The following is a 20493-nucleotide window of genomic DNA, read 5'->3' as shown; positions in this document are numbered from 1 at the left end:
TTTTTTTTCTTTTTTTTGGGATAAAAATATCAAAGTTTTTAAAAACAGGCCTGTAATAAAATTTGAAATTTTCATTAATAGAAATTCTAACAACAAGAGGTAAAATACTTATTACCGATAATTATAAAAGATGATGTTACTCAATTTTAATGTGGGAGCATGGAAACTCTATAGGTGCATTTGTATAAACGGTTAGAAAATGGTATTTTGAATTTAAAATAAACTATTGTAAAAAAATTATGATGAGTTGTAATTGTAAAACAGAATTTTGAGTTTTAAAAATATTCTTTTAACTTTTAAGCTCCCAAAACGACTAACCCAATAGACCTTATATAAGCCTAAAACAACTGGCTTAGGTTGGCTTAGTAATAAGTTTGAAAAACAAACTCATATCTTACTAAGTTTTTCAATTATTAAATAGGCTTTATAATATACTTGTATTGGATTGTGCTTGAGTTTGAACTTGAGCACGCACGGCTTGATTAATAAATCAAGCCAAGTCAAGCTAAGCTTAAGTTTTTTGACATTTTTACGAGCTCAAACTCAAACATAGTTTGTAAGCTTGGTTCAAGCTTAAGCCAAGTTTGAACATTTTATATTTGTTGTTGAGTTGAATTTGAATTAGGCTCGGCTAGTTTAAAATCCTAAATTTCCGACAAATTTCTCCACGTTTATTTACATCCTAAGTATAGCATCAATTTGATGAATTGCATAGATTATTTATTGCCTAAAGTCCTATACTTTTTTCTCCTTAATGTGCAATAGCAGTGTCAATCTTTTGAGAAATGTTGACATAAAGATAGTAGTGAGTGCTAATTTTGAGTATGTTTTGTATATTAGTATTTTGTTTGAGATAGAATCCATAATGTTTCCTAGAAAATCGCTTATCCAATCTTGCTCTTTTTTAAATGGGGTTTACATAATTCTAATCCCAAGCAAAGAATGAAGTTGTTCAAGGTCCTTTTCTCCACACCAAAAAAAGAAAAAAAAAAGTTGTTCAATATCCATTGAAGCTTTCTTTAGGACTAGCAAAGTATAAAGTTGTTTTATACTTATTGGTTAAATCCAGTCTTGTTATGTAATATATCCCAAATACCTTCCAAATTAATGATTCTTGTCATGTAATATCTCCTTACTTGATCCCCTCAAGAGACCATACAACTCTATCCTTACTTTGTTAGAGAAATGTAAAACCATGACAAAGTTGAAACAATTAATGGGCTGATGATCACTACATCAATTATAAAACAAATTTAATCCTTTGAACAGGCTAAATGATTTTTGTGAAATTTTTTTACACTAAGACCTCAATTATGCAAGTACCTCTTTGCTACAAATTTTTTAAAAGCATGTTCAGAAGTTACTTATACAAATTATGGATATTCATAATCATTTAATGAAAATTGGGTTGTAATTGGATGTGTATGCTTCTACAGGTTTACTCCTATTTATTTTTTTGATAAGTTGTTTTCCTCCTATTTATCTGTCATGATCAGATTGGAAGCTACAGGATTGAAAAGCAATTGACTTTATTTCAAAGTGGAATGTGGTGGCTACGACTAAGTTTGATTGCTGAGAATGTAAATGAGAGTTGGGCTAGCTAGGCTAAAGAGATGTTTAAGGATTACCATACTTATGGAATATGGGTTCATGGTTGTGCCTAGCAGCTTGGATATGATTCTACTTATTCAAATTTAAATTTCAATATGATAATTGCAATTGCTATTATAGGTATGTATGCAACATGTGACTTCTTCAGATATGCAAGGGAAGTAGGAACTCAAACTTCCCCAAAGAAATTTGGTGGCATTCCATTGTATGATTGGTGCTTATAATCAGTATGGCAAGGTGGAGGAAGCACTATGTTTGTTCTTTGCTATGCTGATTGTTAGAATTTTTGTATGGGTAATATTATTTTTTTAGTATGGTGTGGATATTATTATTGGGACTGGTTTAGTGGAAATTTAGGATTGAGATCAAGTGCAATATCTAAGGGTTGAGATTGATAGTTGAAAAAAACAACTTTTAATCTCAGCCCTTGAATAAAAAAAATTGAAGTGTAAAAAAGTTAAAGTTAAAAAGTAAAAATAGTATAAAAAAAAAAAAATATCTATGCCAAAATTGGAGATGCAATAATTGCTTGGTAGATTTTTTTGGAAAATGCAATCAATATTTGACAAGTGTCTCTCTTCTGACCAATGTGAAGAATTATTGGTTCAGTCTCCTTGGCCACTGTTTACTACCCAAAATCTCACCAAAGGATAAAGTTCATTGACTAGCCCATTTGCTAATCTCAAGATTGTTTTGTGATGGTAAACATTTATAATTATATATATATATATATATATAATTATAAATGTGGTGAAAAGGAGACATCATCTACAATAAGAGATTTGATGGTTCAATTTTTGCCTACACTAAAAACTAATTGGTGTTTTAGTATGATAATAAAGAGATATTATCAAGAGCGGACGTTATAGGTTGAAACTCTCTAAAAAAAAAAAAAAAAGGTTGGCAATTCTATTCTGGTTTATTGTGTTATAGGTTGAAACTCTAAAAAAAAAAAAAAAAAAAAGGTTGGCAATTCTATTCTGGTTTATCAAAGACACAATGTATTTCCAGCAAACGTTTTGACTCTGAGGATAGCCCATACCCACAAAATATTGGCATGGATAGCAATTAGCAAATCAATCAACTCAACTCCAAGTCAGCTAGATTGTTATTTGTCCAATTACGGTTCTATTAATATATACCAGTAGGTTATTGAACTTAGTAGATGAGCTAACAAACCACACGGATATTAACTTCTTTTTTTGCTAACATTGATACTAACTGCTTCTATGAGAACACTCATCCGAAGATCAATATGAATGACCATCTTTTGGAACTTAAAATGTAAACCAATGCAAATGAAAAAAAAAACATGGCTAAATGCTTAAAATACACTTACAATCTTCAAGTTCGGAGTCAAATCTAATTCAGTCTAGTCGCTCTAATATGCCCCAATTATTACAACGATGTTAATCTAATGTGCAACTTTTGTTACAGTCTAGCCTGACTAAGACAATGGCTTTTTTTGTCCAAAGCAACATCATGTGTATGAGTTAAAAACAAAATTCTAACTAATGTTGATAGACCACATTAATATTATTGCAATACTCGAACGTGTAAATTATTAGTTGTCATAGTTGAAGATGCAATCTCAACCTTCGAGGGTGTATGGTATTTAAGCCCCCATAAAAATATTTAAAACTTTGTACAAGCCATATGAATTTTTGTAGATTTATTTTTTAAGATAACCCTCAACATCACACTGGGAAGCAAAAATACATAAAAGGTCACTTTTAGTTAAGACCTCTTTAAAATCTTTGGAGATATACATTTAAATTTATAAATTTGTAGTGACATTAAACTATGGAATTGTGGAGGGGAAGAGGCTAATTATAACAAAAAAAATAGCATACATCTCCAGCAAATTCTTCAGGTAGTAGCTAGTTCAAGTAGGGTTTGATCTGTACTAGTGAGAAAATATTTAGCAGCAGCAGCAGTAGCAGCAGCAGCCAGTAAGATAAAGCTTACAACACCAACTTTTAGAGTAAATAATGGACCCAATGTTTCTTTTTTGTGCTTGCTATCATTCTGGACACTAGATACAAACTCGCTAGAGCATTTCACAGAAGGGTTTTTCATAAATGATGCATAGGAATCAATTTCTGCCCTTGTTAATGCGGGTTTCAAAGAATCCTTAACAATCTGGAAATGCCGATCACACACAACAGTAGCAGTAATGTCTTCCCTCAAAGCAACAATTCCAGCTTCCCTACACAGACCCTCCAGTTCAGCTCCTGTGAAAAGTTCGGTATCTCCTGCTATTCTTCTGAGATCAACATCCGGTCCTATTTTCATATTACGTGTATGTACACGAAGTATCTCATACCGACCTTCTAGATCGGGTAGTGGTACATATAGAACCTACAATTTCATTAATAAAACAAAGACAAGTCAAAAAAGACTTGCCTAAGACCCAAAAAACTAAATATTCAACAGGACACTAACAAGCCAATACCTTTTTTTCTTTTATAAGTAAGAAAGATGTATATTGAAAAAAACTGCTTAAGCAAAAAGAGCACAAAGCAAACCAGAAAAATTACAAGGGAAAACCACAAAAAGACCAATACTTGTTTCCCACACTAGACTATTAACTTTAATTGGAACAGTATATCTTACATAAAAGAGTACCACAAAAAGTTCAGGAATCTGAAGTAATATAGTGTTATCTCATGCAAGATGACAGGGATGCAAACGAATTCACTAACTCGCTATTTTGAAGTTCATAATCTCAAACTTTGCACTAACTAGAGAGAGACCAACTTTACAAGTATAATACTCACTATGAACATGAAGGACACAGTGAACAAACTTTCTTACCAGATCAAAGCGTCCAGGGCGCATAAGTGCAGCATCAATTGCGTGAGGACGATTTGTAGCAGCCAAAACAAGAATTCCCTTAAAAAGAAAATGAGCATAAACATGAATTAGAGGAAAAGAAACTAGAAGCTCTTTCCATTTTATCCTACAGAAAATTTTAAGATAACTGGAAAATAAAATAATTATTGCGCACAAATGCTTACTTTAGCCTCTTCTAAACCATCCATTTCAGTTAGTAAAGTAGATAGAAGCCTCTCTCCAACTGTAATGTTGCTGCTTGAACTTCCACTGCCATTTTAAATAAGAGGAAGGAAGAAGCAGATAGAGTGTGAGAGGAAAAAAAGCCAAACTAAAACTACATATACGATAAGGTAAGTTGGATAACATACTAACACCTTACGCTAGCTGATATCATACTTAATCCTGCATGGCAATAAATAGTTCATGGTTCTCTATAGAAAATCTGGTTGTTGGAATTTTGTGGACCAACTGACACAGTTCAACCACCTAATTGTTCAGGCTTGTATCACCAAGCAACCATTTTGAGTTTCCAGAACAGCAAAATACATACATACTAGAAAGGATTTAACAGGTGCTGTACTCCTTGAATCATAGGAGTTGTAGGGAGACACACAATCAAAGTGATTTCATGCTGTCATCATTTGAAAGTGAACAGATCAATCCTTAGAACAAAAGGTTTAAGAAAATTTGACGGAAATTTCCTCCTGTAAGTGATTAATATTAAAAAATAATAAATAAATAAAATAAAATAAAAAACCTCATGTAAAAGGATGAAATACAGATGGTCTTATTTTAAGTATTATGAAAAACAAAATGAACTCATTTATAAAAAAATTAGCAAAGAAAAATTATTCCATTTCCCACGTCCTTTGTAAAAATATCCAAATTATCCAATATAAATTTTTACAACTAGAATTGAAACAAAAAAATTGACAAGCATGATATCCTGTGGAAACCAACAGAAACTGTCAGAAAGTGAACACTTACATCACAATCCTTCCATGTATCGCATCCCCACAATCATGAGTTCACATTATGTATTCTTAAGTTGTGCAAACATATCTTTGCATGTACCACAAAGTTTTATCTAGGCATGCTCGTGGAGGTTAGTGTCTAAACATATCTTTGCATGCACCACATAGTTTTATGCTAATGTCAAAACACGTGGAGGGTAGTCATATTTAGCATGTATTAACAACACGACACAAGCAAACTAACCGTTTAGCAGCAACAACGTCTGCCTCATCAAAGAATATTATGCTTGGTGCTGCAAGGCGAGCTCTCTGAAATGTGTTCCGCAACAAAGCTTCTCCCTCTCCAACATACATCGAATACAATTCTGCACCACTGATTCATACTTTATGAATTTCCAAGGCATACAAATCTAAAAGGTTGAACATAAAGATTTTCATAACCATAAGCCAAAGCCAGACATAAACCTAATCATAATCTGTTAAGGGATCAAATGTCAGGAAGGGCTCCTTTGAAGATAACAAAAATAGCCATTTTGGGAGTGCCAAAGAGAACATTTTGCCATTGGAAATATCATTTTGTTAGATTGAGGGAGAAAAAAAAAAACTCATCCAATAGCTTGTTAGTTCTTTAGGAACTATTCAAATTAGACAAGGAAAATCCTTCATTTTTTTTCTTTGTTGGTCTCTTCTTATGGCAAGTCCCTAGATTAGCTAATTCTGCACGGATTTTACTGTTAAGTGCTACACTTGATTTGGAGGGATTAAGGGATTGTTTTAACCTCTTAGTTCATTATTGGTTCAGTCTCCTTGGCCACAGTTTACTACCCAAAATCTCACCAGAGGGTACAGCTCATTGACTAGCCCATTTGCTAATCTCAAGATTGTTTTGTGATGGTAAACATTTATTTTGTCTACCACTTTGATTGAGAAACCAGACAGTTAAATTTGAAGATTTCAGTCTCAAATGCTTCTTTTTAATTTTCTGATGAGTAATCTCGACGTGCGTACAGCAGGTGATTCATAAAACAAGTGCACTTCAAACGCTAAGCATTTAATAACATCCAACAAATGCAGCATGAGCTACATATCAGTTGTTGGGACAAGCAAAAAGTTCGAACCTCAGGGAAAAAAAGGAAGCTTGGGCGGCATGAGCTGCAGCTTTAGCAAGGGTCGTTTTTGAGCATCCTGGAGGCCCATGGAGAAGAATTCCTCTTACAGGAGATATTCCCAGCCTTGAAAATGCAGCAGAATGTTTAATAGGCCACTCAACAGCTTGCCGGAGCTTTTTCTGTCCAAGAATAAAAAAAAAGATGTCCTTAGGAGTTCCACAAGGCATTCAATACAAAATGAGAAGCTTATATTACAAACCTTCAAATCTTTTAGTCCTCCAATATCTTCCCAAGTCACCTTTGGGATTTCCACAGTAACACCTCTTGTTATGCTGGGCCCAACTATGGTTTTTGCATGTTCCCAGTCTTCAATTGTTAAGCTGAGCACACTGGCATCTTCATTTGCATCAGAAGACCTTTTGACTGCAAATATGGTAGCCTCACGACATAAAGCTTCCAAGTCAGCCCCAACATAGCCATTGCAAGATGCAGCTATGTCCCTTAAGTCAACATTGGGATCTAAAGGAGCCTTCTTTGTGTAGAGCTGAAAATTAATTAACACAAATAATGTCAACCTTCAGCCAATAATAGTGTACTTAACTATCCAACCTCCTATCAAACTAGCTAAAAGATTTAAAATTAGTTTGAAGCAATACTGGCAGCATTTTGGGAGACTGATGAGTGTCATAGGATAATGGACCCAAGGATGGCTCATAAATTTAAGAGACTCATGCTAACCTTGAGAATTTGAAGGCGTTCCTCCTCAGTAGGTGTAGTAACTTCAACTTCAGCATCAAAGCGCCCTGATCTTCTTAGTGCAGGATCAATTGCATCCACTCTTCGTACACAGAAATCAGATATTAAAAATATATTTAAAGGCTTATACAAACAGTACAAAATACAAAACAAAGGAAATGGAACTGGTACTGGTACTGGAAATTATATGATATTGAACTCATAGCATAATTCAATAGCCTTAGGTTCTGTAGAAGATCAGGTAGACTCAAAAGTTTAAGTCACGACGAAACAACAGCTCATTGCCCACAATAAGCCTTTTGAAATAAGCTTTGACATAGAACAAATGGTAATAACCAATTATAAAATTTTCACACAATTCAACTTAAGAAATTGCTACAATCAAGATATAATAATAAAAAATCACAAAATTACAGCAGGAAAGCTACAGAAAAATGCGCTAAGGCAACCTGAAATCATATATTTGTAGCAACTCCAAATATATTCTATAAGTTAATAACCAATAATGAAAAATATGTTGACAAAGTAAATTTCTTAAGAAACTCTTATAGATGTATAATAATCAAGTCTGTAGGAAAATAGAGCAGCAGAAACTCTAACTCTATAGATCTGAGAGAGACAATAACCTGTTAGTGGAGGCAACTACAACAACTTGTGGTGCAGAATTTGAGGAAGGTTTACTGGAGTCCATTAGTGTAAACAGCTGAGAGGCTACACGGACATCTTGCTCCCTTCTGCATATGAAACATCACTTAGTGCAGCTATTACAATCAGTGTCACAGGGACACAGTTCAGCTATATGCCATGTTCCACATCACCTTATAGGTAAATAATGAAAAAAGCATATGGCATTATATCTGCAGTGTGCCTCAAATGTCAACGCACATGTTCACGCACAGAACAGTTAAAAAAGATAGGTGTTGAAGAGCAGATAGAGATCAGAAAAGCTTGAGTTTTTGGCCACTAGAAATTTAATCATCAAGACACTAGAAATTTCATCTCATTGCACATGATCAACATCATCCACAATTCAATTACCAAAGATATGATACTCAAATGAAGCCAACCTAACAAAGTCTTGATTTGCAACACTACCTAATACCATATTTTTCAATAAACATCTACCCACCTTAACCCACTTACATCATAAGCCCCAACTTACAGAGGAAAAAAAAAAAAAAAATCTTCCTCTCCTCTCCTCTCCTCTCCTTATAACTCCTTCAAGTATTCAATTTCCTTATGCTATTAATTTTTTTGCAATGCATATTAATAGAAAGTGCAGTTCAAAAGTCCATAGAACAAATGGTGAGGTAACAAATACATCAACGTTCTCATCTACATACCTAAAATCACGACGAGGACAGAGTGCATCTATTTCATCAATAAAGATAACTGATGGCTTGCCCAACATTGCATGGGATGATGCCTCTGAAAATGCCTCCCTCAAAACTTTCTCACTTTCTCCAGCATGTGCTCTATGAACAGAGTGTGGACTGCAGAACACGCCCACGAATAAAATCAATTGTAAAATGATGAAACAAATAAAAAGTCTGAAGGACATGAAACTATAAACCTTTAAGAGAACAAAGGCTTCAGCACCACACAAAGAACAGAGTCTTCAAAATCTAAAGCAAAGAACATACAAGTAAGTGATGATCCCATACCTGATAATGATTAAATGTGCACCACATTACTGAACAACTGCCCGTACCAAACTTGTCTAGGATAGCAAGGAAAAAAAGAAAAAAGAAAAAGGAATTAATCTCATAACTTCGAATACAAGCAAACCAAACCAAGGCATCATCTCATCGGCAACAATAAGCTACCCAGACTTGAATTAGACAGACAAACCTAGATAAGCATACATGTAGGCAAAAAGAGAATCTAAATAAAGAACATGGACTTAGATGTGAACCCCGTCTTCACCATTCCCTGCAAAGAGTCAGCCTCCATTGACTGTGCAAAAGAATGAGTTACAGAAAATTCACCCAAAAAAATTTGTAGCACAAATTTTCACTTTGTTCCTCGTTTTCTTTTTGAAAACCAAACATAACCAACAAAACTTGAACTGACAATCTCGGGGTATAACCAGCTTCCCACTACTCAACCGAAAAAATAAAAACTTGCCCAAACCTACAACACCCACTTGTCAAGAACACAACATTGTACAAAGATATTAACAGTTTCATCAAAAGTGCACACACATTTCTTTCCTGAGACTGCATTTTTTAAACAAAAAAAAAATGCTGAATTAAAAATAAATACGCCCCACCCACCCCCCAAAAAAAAACACACACACACACACCATTGGACTCCATTTGCCACAGAATAAAATCTTTCAAGAAAAAAAATTCACTGCCACTAAACTAATAGGGGAAAAAATGGAAATCATTCCTCAAAATTCGTTTTTATTTTTTTATAATGCAGGGAACCTTTCTAAAAAAAGTCCTTTAGACTCGCCTCTACCCATAAAAATCTACAGGCAACTAACCCCAGCCGCCAGAACTAGTTACCAGGGTAATCCAAGGTCATTCACCCTGACGGAGGTTTATGCTCATGCCCAGGACCAAAAACATACCTCAAACTTCATTGACAAATTCCCACAAAAGCAACTCATTACCTATATATTCTTTGGCCAAGCTAAATGAATCCCATTTCACAACAGAACATGTTTAAGTCTAAACAAAACAAAACCCATTAAAGCATATATATGTATGTATAAGTTGGCAGAGAGAAATACCTTTCCAGTGCCTGGTGGACCATAGAGAAGCAAACCTTTGGGCCACTGGAAGCAAACCCAGAAAGTAATTAGGCTAAAACTAAAGGTAGAACATAATACTAATTAATAACAACGATTAAGATCATTGAATACGAAATAAAAGGTAAATAAAGTTAGAGTCTTTGTTTGTTTGTATGTAAGTACTTACTTTGAGACCGAGTTTTTTAGCTTGTGAAGAGTAATAGAGAGGAAAAGTGATGAGCTCTCTGAGTGCTTGAAGGGCTTCAGCGTTTCCTGCTATTGCTTCTTCTGCTCTCCACTGCTTGTTTTCGTTGTTGTCGTTGCTGATGTTGCTGCCTTCGCTTTCCATTTGATTCGACAGAGACACAATGTGTGTTGTGTGTGCTCTGCACAAATAAAAAGAGAGGGAATCAGAGGGAAAACGACCTTCGCCTGAGGATTACACAGGTTCGTGGGTTCAATCCGAGCTTGGGTTCGTGGGTTTCGCCGCCTGGTTCGTGGGTTCACCAACTGGGTTCGCCGCTGGGTTCGTGGTTGATCTCTTGCTTCATGTGGTTTCTGCTTTGATCGCTTGTTTGTGTTTGTGTTTTTGTTATTTCTTTGGTTGCCGTGGATTTTTTTTCAGAGGGAGAAGAGGAAGAAGAAGAAGAGACTGAGGCTTATTGGTTTTCTTTTGTGGTACTCAGGGTTTAAAACTCAACTTCCCGGTGAATTTTCATTGAAATCATGTCCCTTACCCTCCAGACTTTAGTTTACTAAATAGTTTAGCAACTATGGAAACTAATAAAATTGTTTTAAAATTGGTATTATTTTGAAAAAAAAAAAAAAATCCCCAAAACTCATATATGGGTGCCATCAATTTTTTCATAAAAAGTTTTAGATAAATTGTAAAATACACTCCTAACATTTGGGATTACTTGAGTTTTACACCTTGAAATTTATTTCTGTTAGCTAAATTAACTTCTCCGTTAGTGGTTTGTTGACATGTCCGTTAAGTGCCACATCAGCAAACAGAGCACTCTATTGGTATATTTACTTACTCTCTCCAAAAGTTATTTGGGTAAGTTTCTCCAAAAAAAAAAAAAAAAAGTTACTTGTGCATTAATTTCCAAGCAATTGAAATTTGGTATCATTCTCCCATGATCACCATCAAATTTCAATATTTAGTATTTACCATTGTGTGTTCCTGTCTATGGCAATCTATAGGGCATGATCTTGATAACACCTTCTAGCCACTCAGGGATACATTTCATTGCTTTCCACCAGGAAACCAACCTCTTCCATATCTAGTATAAGTATCTCTTTAATAAACCTGCCCCAAGTTATTTGATGGTACTCATATCTCAAAATTTGTAAAAGATTAAACAAGCACCTACAAGGATCACATAGTTCTAAGAGGGACAAATCATGTACTCAAACACGCACAAAAACGCATAGTGGACAAACTATGCCTTTCAAAATAGAATGCTGATCCAGCAACGGTGAACATGCTATTGATATATGTATGACTGAAATGAAAACACTGAAATGCAGTAAATACTCCTCTCTAAAGCATGTAGCAAGTCATCATTTTGACTAGCCTTAAGAGCATTCTTAGCAAAGATGTCAAATGCTATAAATGCTATAATTTAACATCAAATTTTAAAAAAGCACCCTCCACCAAAGGTGCTAGATGTTATTAATTTTGACATTTAGCTATAGTGGCCTGCTATCTCTAGCAGCCCACTGTAGCAAGATGTTAAAAAAAATGTTTGTTTAATGAAACACTGTAGTAACAATGAATGTAATTATTGATTTCAATGAATAAAGAATAAAGAAAGAATAAAAAAAAATATTTAAATGAAGTGGTAAAATAATAAAACTTTTGATTTTGGTTGTATTGTAAAATGAGTTGTTAAAATGAATAAAGTAACTTTTTGAAATGCTAAATACTATATTTTATAGCATTGTTGATGAGAATGCTCATGAGCTCAGTGCAGATAAGGTAGAGATGTCACGATGCAATAGTGGAAGGAGATGCTCAAGATGCTTTTTTCTCATGGGAATTACTATTGATCTGAAACTTGATATGGAATTGATTTGAAAGTAAAAAGAATTCTCCAATTCATTTAGTATAAAATATGATACCATAAGCTACGAACACAAGAGGAGTTAATCTATCATTTTCCTTCACATGCAAACTAACACAATGATGCGCATAAGAACTTGGTGATATAGATCACACACTGCTTGGTTGCATGCAGTACGTGAGTGAAGACATGGGAAAATGTTTAAGAACCAATCACAAAAAATTAAACTAGGGCCAAAAAAAAAAAATATATATATATATATATATACAAATTTGGGGTTTAGATTATTGAAGACAATGTTGAAACATACAATTAAGAGCATTTACATCTGTGTATATAAATTAGCATGAGCCCCAACTTTTGCTAAACCAAACCCAAAAATTACCCACATCAACTTACACATCAATTGTGCAAAACGCATGTTTGCTACAAGACTTGTGCAAATATACGCAAGCACTGCGATTGTGCATTTTGTTTTTTTATTCTTTTTTTGTGTTTTCCAAAAATCAAGAAAAATTGGTAATTTAATGAAATAGAGTTTAGAATAAATAATATGATATAAATGTTCTAAAAAGTGGTTTTTTTAAATAGAAAAAAAATAGATTCTTATGTTAAAATAGATAAAATAAAATAAAATAAAATTCTGCACGAGCTATTATGAAGGCCAAAATGGATATTTAAATAGACTTAGGGGCTAGCTTTTGAGAAAATATTATGCACGCTTAGACTTAGGGTATAACATTTTCCTCTCACATAAATGTAGATTTATGTGCATGACCCACATGTAGGGTCAACTTTTATGTGAAAAAAATTTACGGTACACACAAGAATAATTTAACTAGTTTAAAGGGTTCTTGTATCTAGACATTCATGATTTAATATTAAGATCATCAAAATATATTCAATAACAAGATTCAAACTGGACGACATTTTGATCACATCCCTAATGAGGGAACGTTATCTCCCCCCAACTGAATGCTTTCCCTAAAATTATACTCCGTCCATGAAGAATGACACTCCTACTCTACCTATAGAAACAGCCCATTTATGATTCCAGCCATGAAGACTAGTAAAAGAATAAGAGATTTCTATGCTTGTAAATAGAATAATACAACCCATTAAATAGAATAATACAAATATAGAAATAATACACTTAAGATCTCTAATAAAATTAGCACAGATGCAAATTCCTCACATATAACATTGCAAACAAACCAGAATTAACAAAAACAACAAAACAATGAGCCTAACATATTTAATCCAATGAAAGAATGAACAGAATAAACAAGACTTAACTTAAAAAAAAAAAAAATAAAAAAAAAAACTTACTATAGAAAGACATTTTGACTTCTCTATCTCACTCACTTACTATAGAAAGACATTTTGACTTCTCTATCTCACTCACTTACTATAGAAAGACATTTTGACTTCTCTATCTCACTCAAAGAATTTGATGAACTCCCTGGGTGTTGTTGGTTTATGTAGTGCAATTTGATAGTGTTTCATTTTCATGCAGTGTTTGGCCTCTTTGTATGTTTTTTTTTTTGATAAGATGCCTCCTTTGTATGTTGGTCTTTGTTGCTGTGTGCCACTGGATTATCTGAAACTTATCCTTGACATTTCGAGCTTCCTCCAAAAGAGAATTCAACAAGTCTTTTCCCATAAACTTTGGGATGAGTATGATTTGCAATAAATAAGGAGAAAAAAAAATTTAATCTCTTCAAAGAAAAAAATTTAGGGACAGCTTACCCTGAACATCAACCATACACTGGTTTTTACAAATAAGATGGCTCATGATAAACAGCAAAAATATATTAAGGTGACATCCTTCCTCAGCTAACTAATCTGCATAATTTTGTACTTTCTATGCAAGTTGCTTCAATTTTTCTCACCAGAGACTTGCAATCAGAAATTATGGCACTTAATTGTCAGATATGGGTGATGAAAAGTGAGTTATGGGTAATGAAAATTGAGTGATGAGTAATGAAAATCACTCAAACCAAAACAGGGCCTAATCTTCTCGAATCTCAATTCATACAACAAAATCATTTAAATTCTAGTTACAAAGTAATAAGGTGCTTTATGATGCAGGAGGAACAGAGATCTGTGTGCGTGTGCACAAAAACAATCTTGGTGATGGCTCATTGTCGTCATTCATTTATAGAGCCGAGACCAAAAATGCAGGAACTCCAGATTGGTGCAGATCAAAGCTCTAGAAAGAAAGAGAGGAACACATGCGAAGAATTAACCCAAGGGTGGTATTAAGTCAAGTTTGATGGCAATTGAATTACTGCACTTCCAGCAGACGCCTGATTTGCTGCACGGTTGCTACCAAAATTCTTTCAATTTGACCCCCTCGCAATTCTTGAACCAAACTACACCAGTAAAGAACAAAGATTAAGGGCCCGTTTGGTTTGCTCCTAACTCAATACTCAGTTTTCATATCTCATTTCTCATCACTCAAACTCAGTTTTCGTAACTTATTTCTCTAACTCTATTTTTTCACTCACTCAAGCTAAAACTTGTTTGGCTTCATATCTTGGTCTCTATAACTCAAAATTTTGCACAACCTGGTGGGACCCATTTACTGTGTTAGGTCAGAATGGTAGTTGCCTACCCGCGTCTCTTCTCTTTCTCCCTTCACTTTCATTTCCTCATTTCATGCCTCTTTCATTTCTTACTTTCTTTCTTTCCATTTTCATACGGATTTCCAGAAACCCAAAAAAAAAAAAAGCTCTAGCCTCCTCCCACAATTTGTACCAACTCCATCAAACCCACTTCCTCACAAACGCTAAAAGCTTAGAGCATACATAAACCCCAGTGCCTCACCTGTCACCGTGAGACATACCCACCATCCTGTATAGAACATACATAAACTCCACACACACAAACCCATTTCTGTACATTTGTGGATGAACCCAAAACCCAAAACAAAAATATTTTCTTTAGAAACCCCAAACCCAAATCAAATTCCATTTTGAAACAAACACCAAACACCAAAACCCAAAACAAATTTTTTTTCTTTAGAAATACCAAACCCAAATTAAACTCCATTTTTCAATCACCAAACCCAAATCAAACAACAAACCAAAATCAAGCCCAGATCTTGATCTTTTCTTTCGGCCCACAGCTGGTGAGTGGTGGCGATGATGAGCAGGTGTGAGTAGCTTTGGAGGCCGGTGTGCAGTTGTGGTGTGCATTTGAAGAGAAGAAAAAAGAAGGGATGCGAATGGAGAGTTTGAAAGGAAGAAAAAAAAAAGAAAAAAAGATGAGAATGAACAATGAAGAGCACGGTAACAGATCAGGCCATCTCTATCTCCATCTCTCCATCTCTATCTCTCTATCTTCTCCACGGCGAAGGGTCTCTGGTCTGAGCTTGGATCGGAGACCCAAATCACAACTTGTGGTTGATCGGAGACCCAAATCACGAGCTTGGATCAGAATCCTTAGATCAGAGATGAACCGATCTGGGCTGAGCTTGATGGTGACGACATCGGAGACCCAAATCACGACCTGTGGTTGATCGGAGACCCAAATCGTTGAGCTTGATGGTGACAACTTGTGGTTGCTCGTGGTGGTTGCTTGTGATGGTGATGACTGGCGTGGTGGTGGCGGCAGCGGTGGCTTGTGGAGGAGCAATGAAGGGCAGTGAGCAGAGAGAGCTCTAGGTAAAGGAAAACAAAAATGAAGAAGGAAAAGAGAGAGAAGAACCGGTTGGAGAGAGAGATGTTGATGGGACAAATCATACGGGTGGGCTCCACAAGGTCAAGAATTTTACGGAACTGCCACTTAGTTATGTAACTCAGAAACTGAAAACACCAATTTGGTGTTTTCAGTTTTCGGCACTGTAGCATCACTCAAACTCAGTTTGAGTGATGAAAACAAAGATAGAAAATCAAGCCAAACACCAGATTTTTAGTGGGCCCCATGCTAATTCTCAATTTGAGCGATGATAACTCAGTTTGAGTGATGAGAATTGCCTAATCCAAACAAGCCCTAAATCACTTTTTTTTTTCTTTTTTTTTCTTTTTGTGGAGAAAATGAGTAAATCACTTGAGAATCAAATAGTGTTTAGCAACAGAACTTTCTTCTAGATAAAGCTCATGAACAATTTGTATTTAACCCAGCTTGAAAGTTCTTTTGCATGTATTTGACTTACTACTTCATTGCAGAACCAATTCAAAGAGATTTTTATAACTAGAAAACTAGTCCAATTGATACTATGGATTTAATCATTGTTCAAAATGACAGAATGCTGATAATAGCATAATCATATAGATTGACTGTTAAATGCAATATGTATAGTAAAATTTAAAGAACACAGCATCCCCTTGAGAAGTGATATTATTATCTACCAAGAAAAAGAAAAGAATTCACAGTGCTAAGTGCTGCATAAACCCAAGGCATAGCAATTCATACATTTAAATGTTATAACATCTGTATAGGTATGCATACCTGAATTGCTCTTTTGGGCAGAACTGCTGCTTCATATAAACCAAGCAATCGAGCAACCTTCAACAAACATAATGCACAAAAAATTAAACATCTGGCCAGGATTCATGACATGAGATACTAAGCCTGAATTGAGAGCCATTGATTTAGTAATGGATTTCAATTCCAAAAATGAACGTGTAAGATTACTTTGCATATAACAGTAAAAGAGAAATCAGTACCAAAGTTATAATTACTGTACCATACCAGCTACAGTGGTCAATAGTCCTCCCATCCCAACAAAATCCAGCGTTAAATAGAAACTGTGGCAACTCTACAAAATAAAAACCACTGTATCATTTTTTATTTATTTAAAAAAAGGCAGAAATATATCGTTAGTAACCCATGAGCAACATTATCATTCCATTTGAAACATTATAGACTAAAAGGCAATCACTTTAAGCTGTGTCCGGGAATAAAATCAATTACTTTGAAGTTTTTCGCAAATAAAAGTGATCATTTTAAGTTTGATGACTAAAGGCAATCACTTTAAACTTTAGGAAATAAAATCGCTCAGGGTATTTTTGGGGGAAAAAAGACACAATACCAGGGATATGTCTTTTTTCTCAACTTGCTAATGTGGCAAGTTTTGATTGGAGCAACATTACTTTCACATGTTTCCACTACTAACACCACCTTTATCATGCACCATTCACACAATACACCATTCATTGATAATAATAATAATAATAATAATCACCATGACATTCTTTCTAGACAAGTAAACTTACGGGTAGTTTTTCCACTGCCAGTTTCACCAACAATAATCAAAGTATCATTCTTTCTCACCTCATCAACTAGTCTTTTCTCAACTAAGAAAACAAAAAACAACAACCCCATTAATAAGAAAAACCCAAAAACAAAGATTGAAACTTTATACTAAAAAAAAAAAAAAAAAAAAACCAGAAAGCTCAAAAAACAACAACCCCATTAATAAGAAAAACCCAAAAACAAAGATTGAAACTTTATACTAAAAAAAAAAAAAAAAAAAAACCAGAAAGCGACAGTGTAATAAGTCAAATACGCGAAGCGATTGGAAGAGACTTTCTATGTTGTGCAATCTTTTGCTTCCTGCATTATAATTTTAATAAAAATTAACAAAAAAAAAGGGTCAATTTTTATTCGTTTATCTACAAAACATAACTGAAAGACTTAAACTTTATACATCCTTTTTTCTTTCTCGGAAATTTGAAGGACAAACGCAAATTTTCTTAGCAACCAAACAGAAACTAAGCTTAAAAAAAAAAAAAAAAAACCTGGAAAAGGGGTCAACTTTAGCTTCGTGGTTGGGGAACTTGCGGTTGAGTTGGTTAGGGTTTTCGGTAAAGTTTCTGAGACCTCCTTGCGCCATTGAAGGCATATCGATAAAATATACCTTTTAGCACTAACACAATCCACCCAAAACCACCATCACCGGTACTACAACCTCTGCAAATCAGAACCCCCACCACCGCTCCACCGGCCACAACCACTACAATGGCAACCACAACCCACCACAGGGAAAAAAAAAAAAAAAAACCCCCGAAACCCACCAAACGCCGATGCACGCCGAGAGGCTGAGCGTGAGAGAGGAGGCGGTGTGTTCTGCGTGATGAAGACTGAAGAGAATGAGAAGAGAGATGGGGTTTAAAGTTTGACGAAGCTCAGAGCGACACAGATTTTGCTTGTATAACGTTAACGGTTCATAGTCCAATGCGCACCGTTTCAATAAAAATAAAATAAAAAAATTCGAACTTTTTATAATATAAATTTTACTTTGTATTGTTATACTATAATTTAAAGTTAATTGAAAATTTGATAAAGAGTTTTATAATAATTTAAACCCTTCTTAAAATATTTTATAATAAATTATAGTTGATACAATATGTTAGATTTTTTATATTAAGCCATTTATATTTGTTATTTGTAAATATTTTAAATTTAGTAATTTTTTTTTTAAGGAAACATGATGCATTTTATATTCGATTAATATTATATAAGGTAAGATATTTTGTAAATAATATAATTTGTGGTTGGAATTTGTTTCCAGTACCTTACAAACAATTTACCCATTATCCGTTTTGAAAGACCTAAAGAGGAAGTATATTTAAGTACATATATTTTTTTCTTCTATAAAAAAAAAAGTAAATATATTGTTTATGTTAGAAAAAAGAAATACAAGACTTTAATAACGCTCAAAGACACTACTACTTTGTTGGATAACGATAAATAATTTGCATTCAATATTTCTATAAAAAAAAAATAATTGCATTCAATATAATTTGGGATTACTACGTTTTCCAATCACCAAAAAAAAAAAAAAAAGCTTAGGGTGTAATGAGTATTATGTGTTTGTAGATGAAATAAATTTTTATCACACCTCTATGTTTTTTTTTATTATTGGAAAATGTAACAATTCCAAATTATAATGGATGCAAATTTTTAACTTTTATCCAACAAAATAGAAGAGCCTCTAAGCATGTGTGTAAGCGCATGCTCAAAGGCTAGTATTCCATAATTATTATTTATTTTTGGCAATTTTGTTAATGTAGTAATCAATTTATAGTGTTCATTGCACATGCATATACATTAAGCAATAGATATTTCCTTGTCACAAATAGGGTGTACTAAAACCTTAAAAAATTGAACTAATTTTGAACAAATCACATGAAAGAATTGTAATAATATGTGCAATTGTAATAAAATTTTAGTAAAAATGGAAGCATATGCTAAGTTTAGTCGAGTAAGAATTTGTAAAATAGAAGAAATAATTTACACTTCCTAAAATTATTAAATAATTATTTTAGGTAGAAGTTTTAGGTAGAGTGCAAGGCCAATTGAATTGTGCCTAGAAGCAGTTTTTATTTTCCAACACCTAATTGGATCAAGTCTACCATCTAAAATAAAAAAATATGCTTAAATAATAGTATTACTAAGTTAAAATTGTTAAAATCTATATCTATTTGTGGGGCCGGTGGGCCTGATAACCATAGCTCATCGCATAGTAGGTTCAAGGCCAACGCCAAGGAGGACTGACCAGCCAAGGCTAAGTCAGACAAAGCCTCTTTTGTAACCCACGCCGAGAACCTGTTCGTCCTCGGCATTCTAAGGATAACTTTTGGGAGGGGACAAGCCCAGAGCAAACTGTCACATTCGCACTTAATGCATTCACCTAACCCCTCTGGCCACATTAATGGGGATATAACCCTTTGGCAGGGCAACGTTGATCAGAGTGAACCACTTGAGTACTGATAAGGCCTCTGATGGGACGGACGGCCAGAAGAAAGGCAAATGGATGATCAACAGATGGAATAAGGAGATAGGCAGGTGAAAACTACATAAGAAAAGCAAGTAAAGTAAAAGAGTGGGGGGGAAAAAAAGAAAGAAGAAAAGGGTCTCCTCGGCCTGTGGCCGAGGAGCATCCCCCCATTTGTAAAGAAACTCTTAGTATTTTTTATAAAAGAAAGTTCATGCATGGTGATCGACGGCCAGCGCCTAAACCTTTGTCCCACTCTCTATAAATTTATTGTTTGGGCTGGATTGGACTGAAAACACATTCGTATTCAGGGTCAATCCAAATTGAGTCCTTACAATTGGCGCCGTCTGTGGAAAGGATTAGGGTGCTGGCCGGCGCACCAGGCGAGTGTTCTAAGTATTTGTTTTACAGTAGGTTGAAAAAAAAAAGTATAGAAGATCTGACAGTAGAAAAAAAAAAAAAATCTTGATATTATTATTTCATGAATAGAAAAAGTACAAGTTACAATCAGAGGCCCAGGTGGAGCCGCCCTAAGAGAAAACTAACCGGTGGGAAGTGTCAAGCCGTCCCTTTATTGGTATAAAGAGAATGGGAGAGCTTGACAAGAGGCGGAGAAGGGGAAGGGTAATCATGTTTCCAGGCCACCAACAACTCCCTTCTCGGCCAGGCG

General features: G+C 34.5%; 1 protein-coding gene across 1 annotated transcript; it reads right to left on the bottom strand.

The window, feature by feature from the left end:
- Window positions 1-3268: 3268 nt before the first annotated feature.
- On the bottom strand, window positions 3269-18206 carry LOC112039842 (cell division control protein 48 homolog B-like). The gene is given in 17 exon segments (XM_065763631.1): window positions 3269-3972; window positions 4429-4506; window positions 4632-4716; window positions 5668-5796; window positions 6542-6711; window positions 6792-7076; window positions 7271-7370; window positions 7915-8022; window positions 8632-8781; window positions 8953-9008; window positions 10029-10073; window positions 10216-10414; window positions 16553-16609; window positions 16796-16862; window positions 17320-17400; window positions 17613-17659; window positions 17845-18206. Coding segments are annotated over 17 exon segments (2253 nt in total). The 5' UTR covers window positions 17949-18206; the 3' UTR covers window positions 3269-3480.
- Window positions 18207-20493: the final 2287 nt, after the last annotated feature.

This window comes from Quercus suber, unplaced genomic scaffold (genome assembly GCF_002906115.3).
Source record: "Quercus suber isolate HL8 unplaced genomic scaffold, Cork oak 2.0 scaffold_517, whole genome shotgun sequence".
In the NCBI taxonomy this organism is placed as follows: domain Eukaryota; kingdom Viridiplantae; phylum Streptophyta; class Magnoliopsida; order Fagales; family Fagaceae; genus Quercus; species Quercus suber.
The sequence above is the reverse complement of the archived record's forward strand: the minus strand, read 5'-3'. Positions and strand labels throughout refer to the sequence as shown.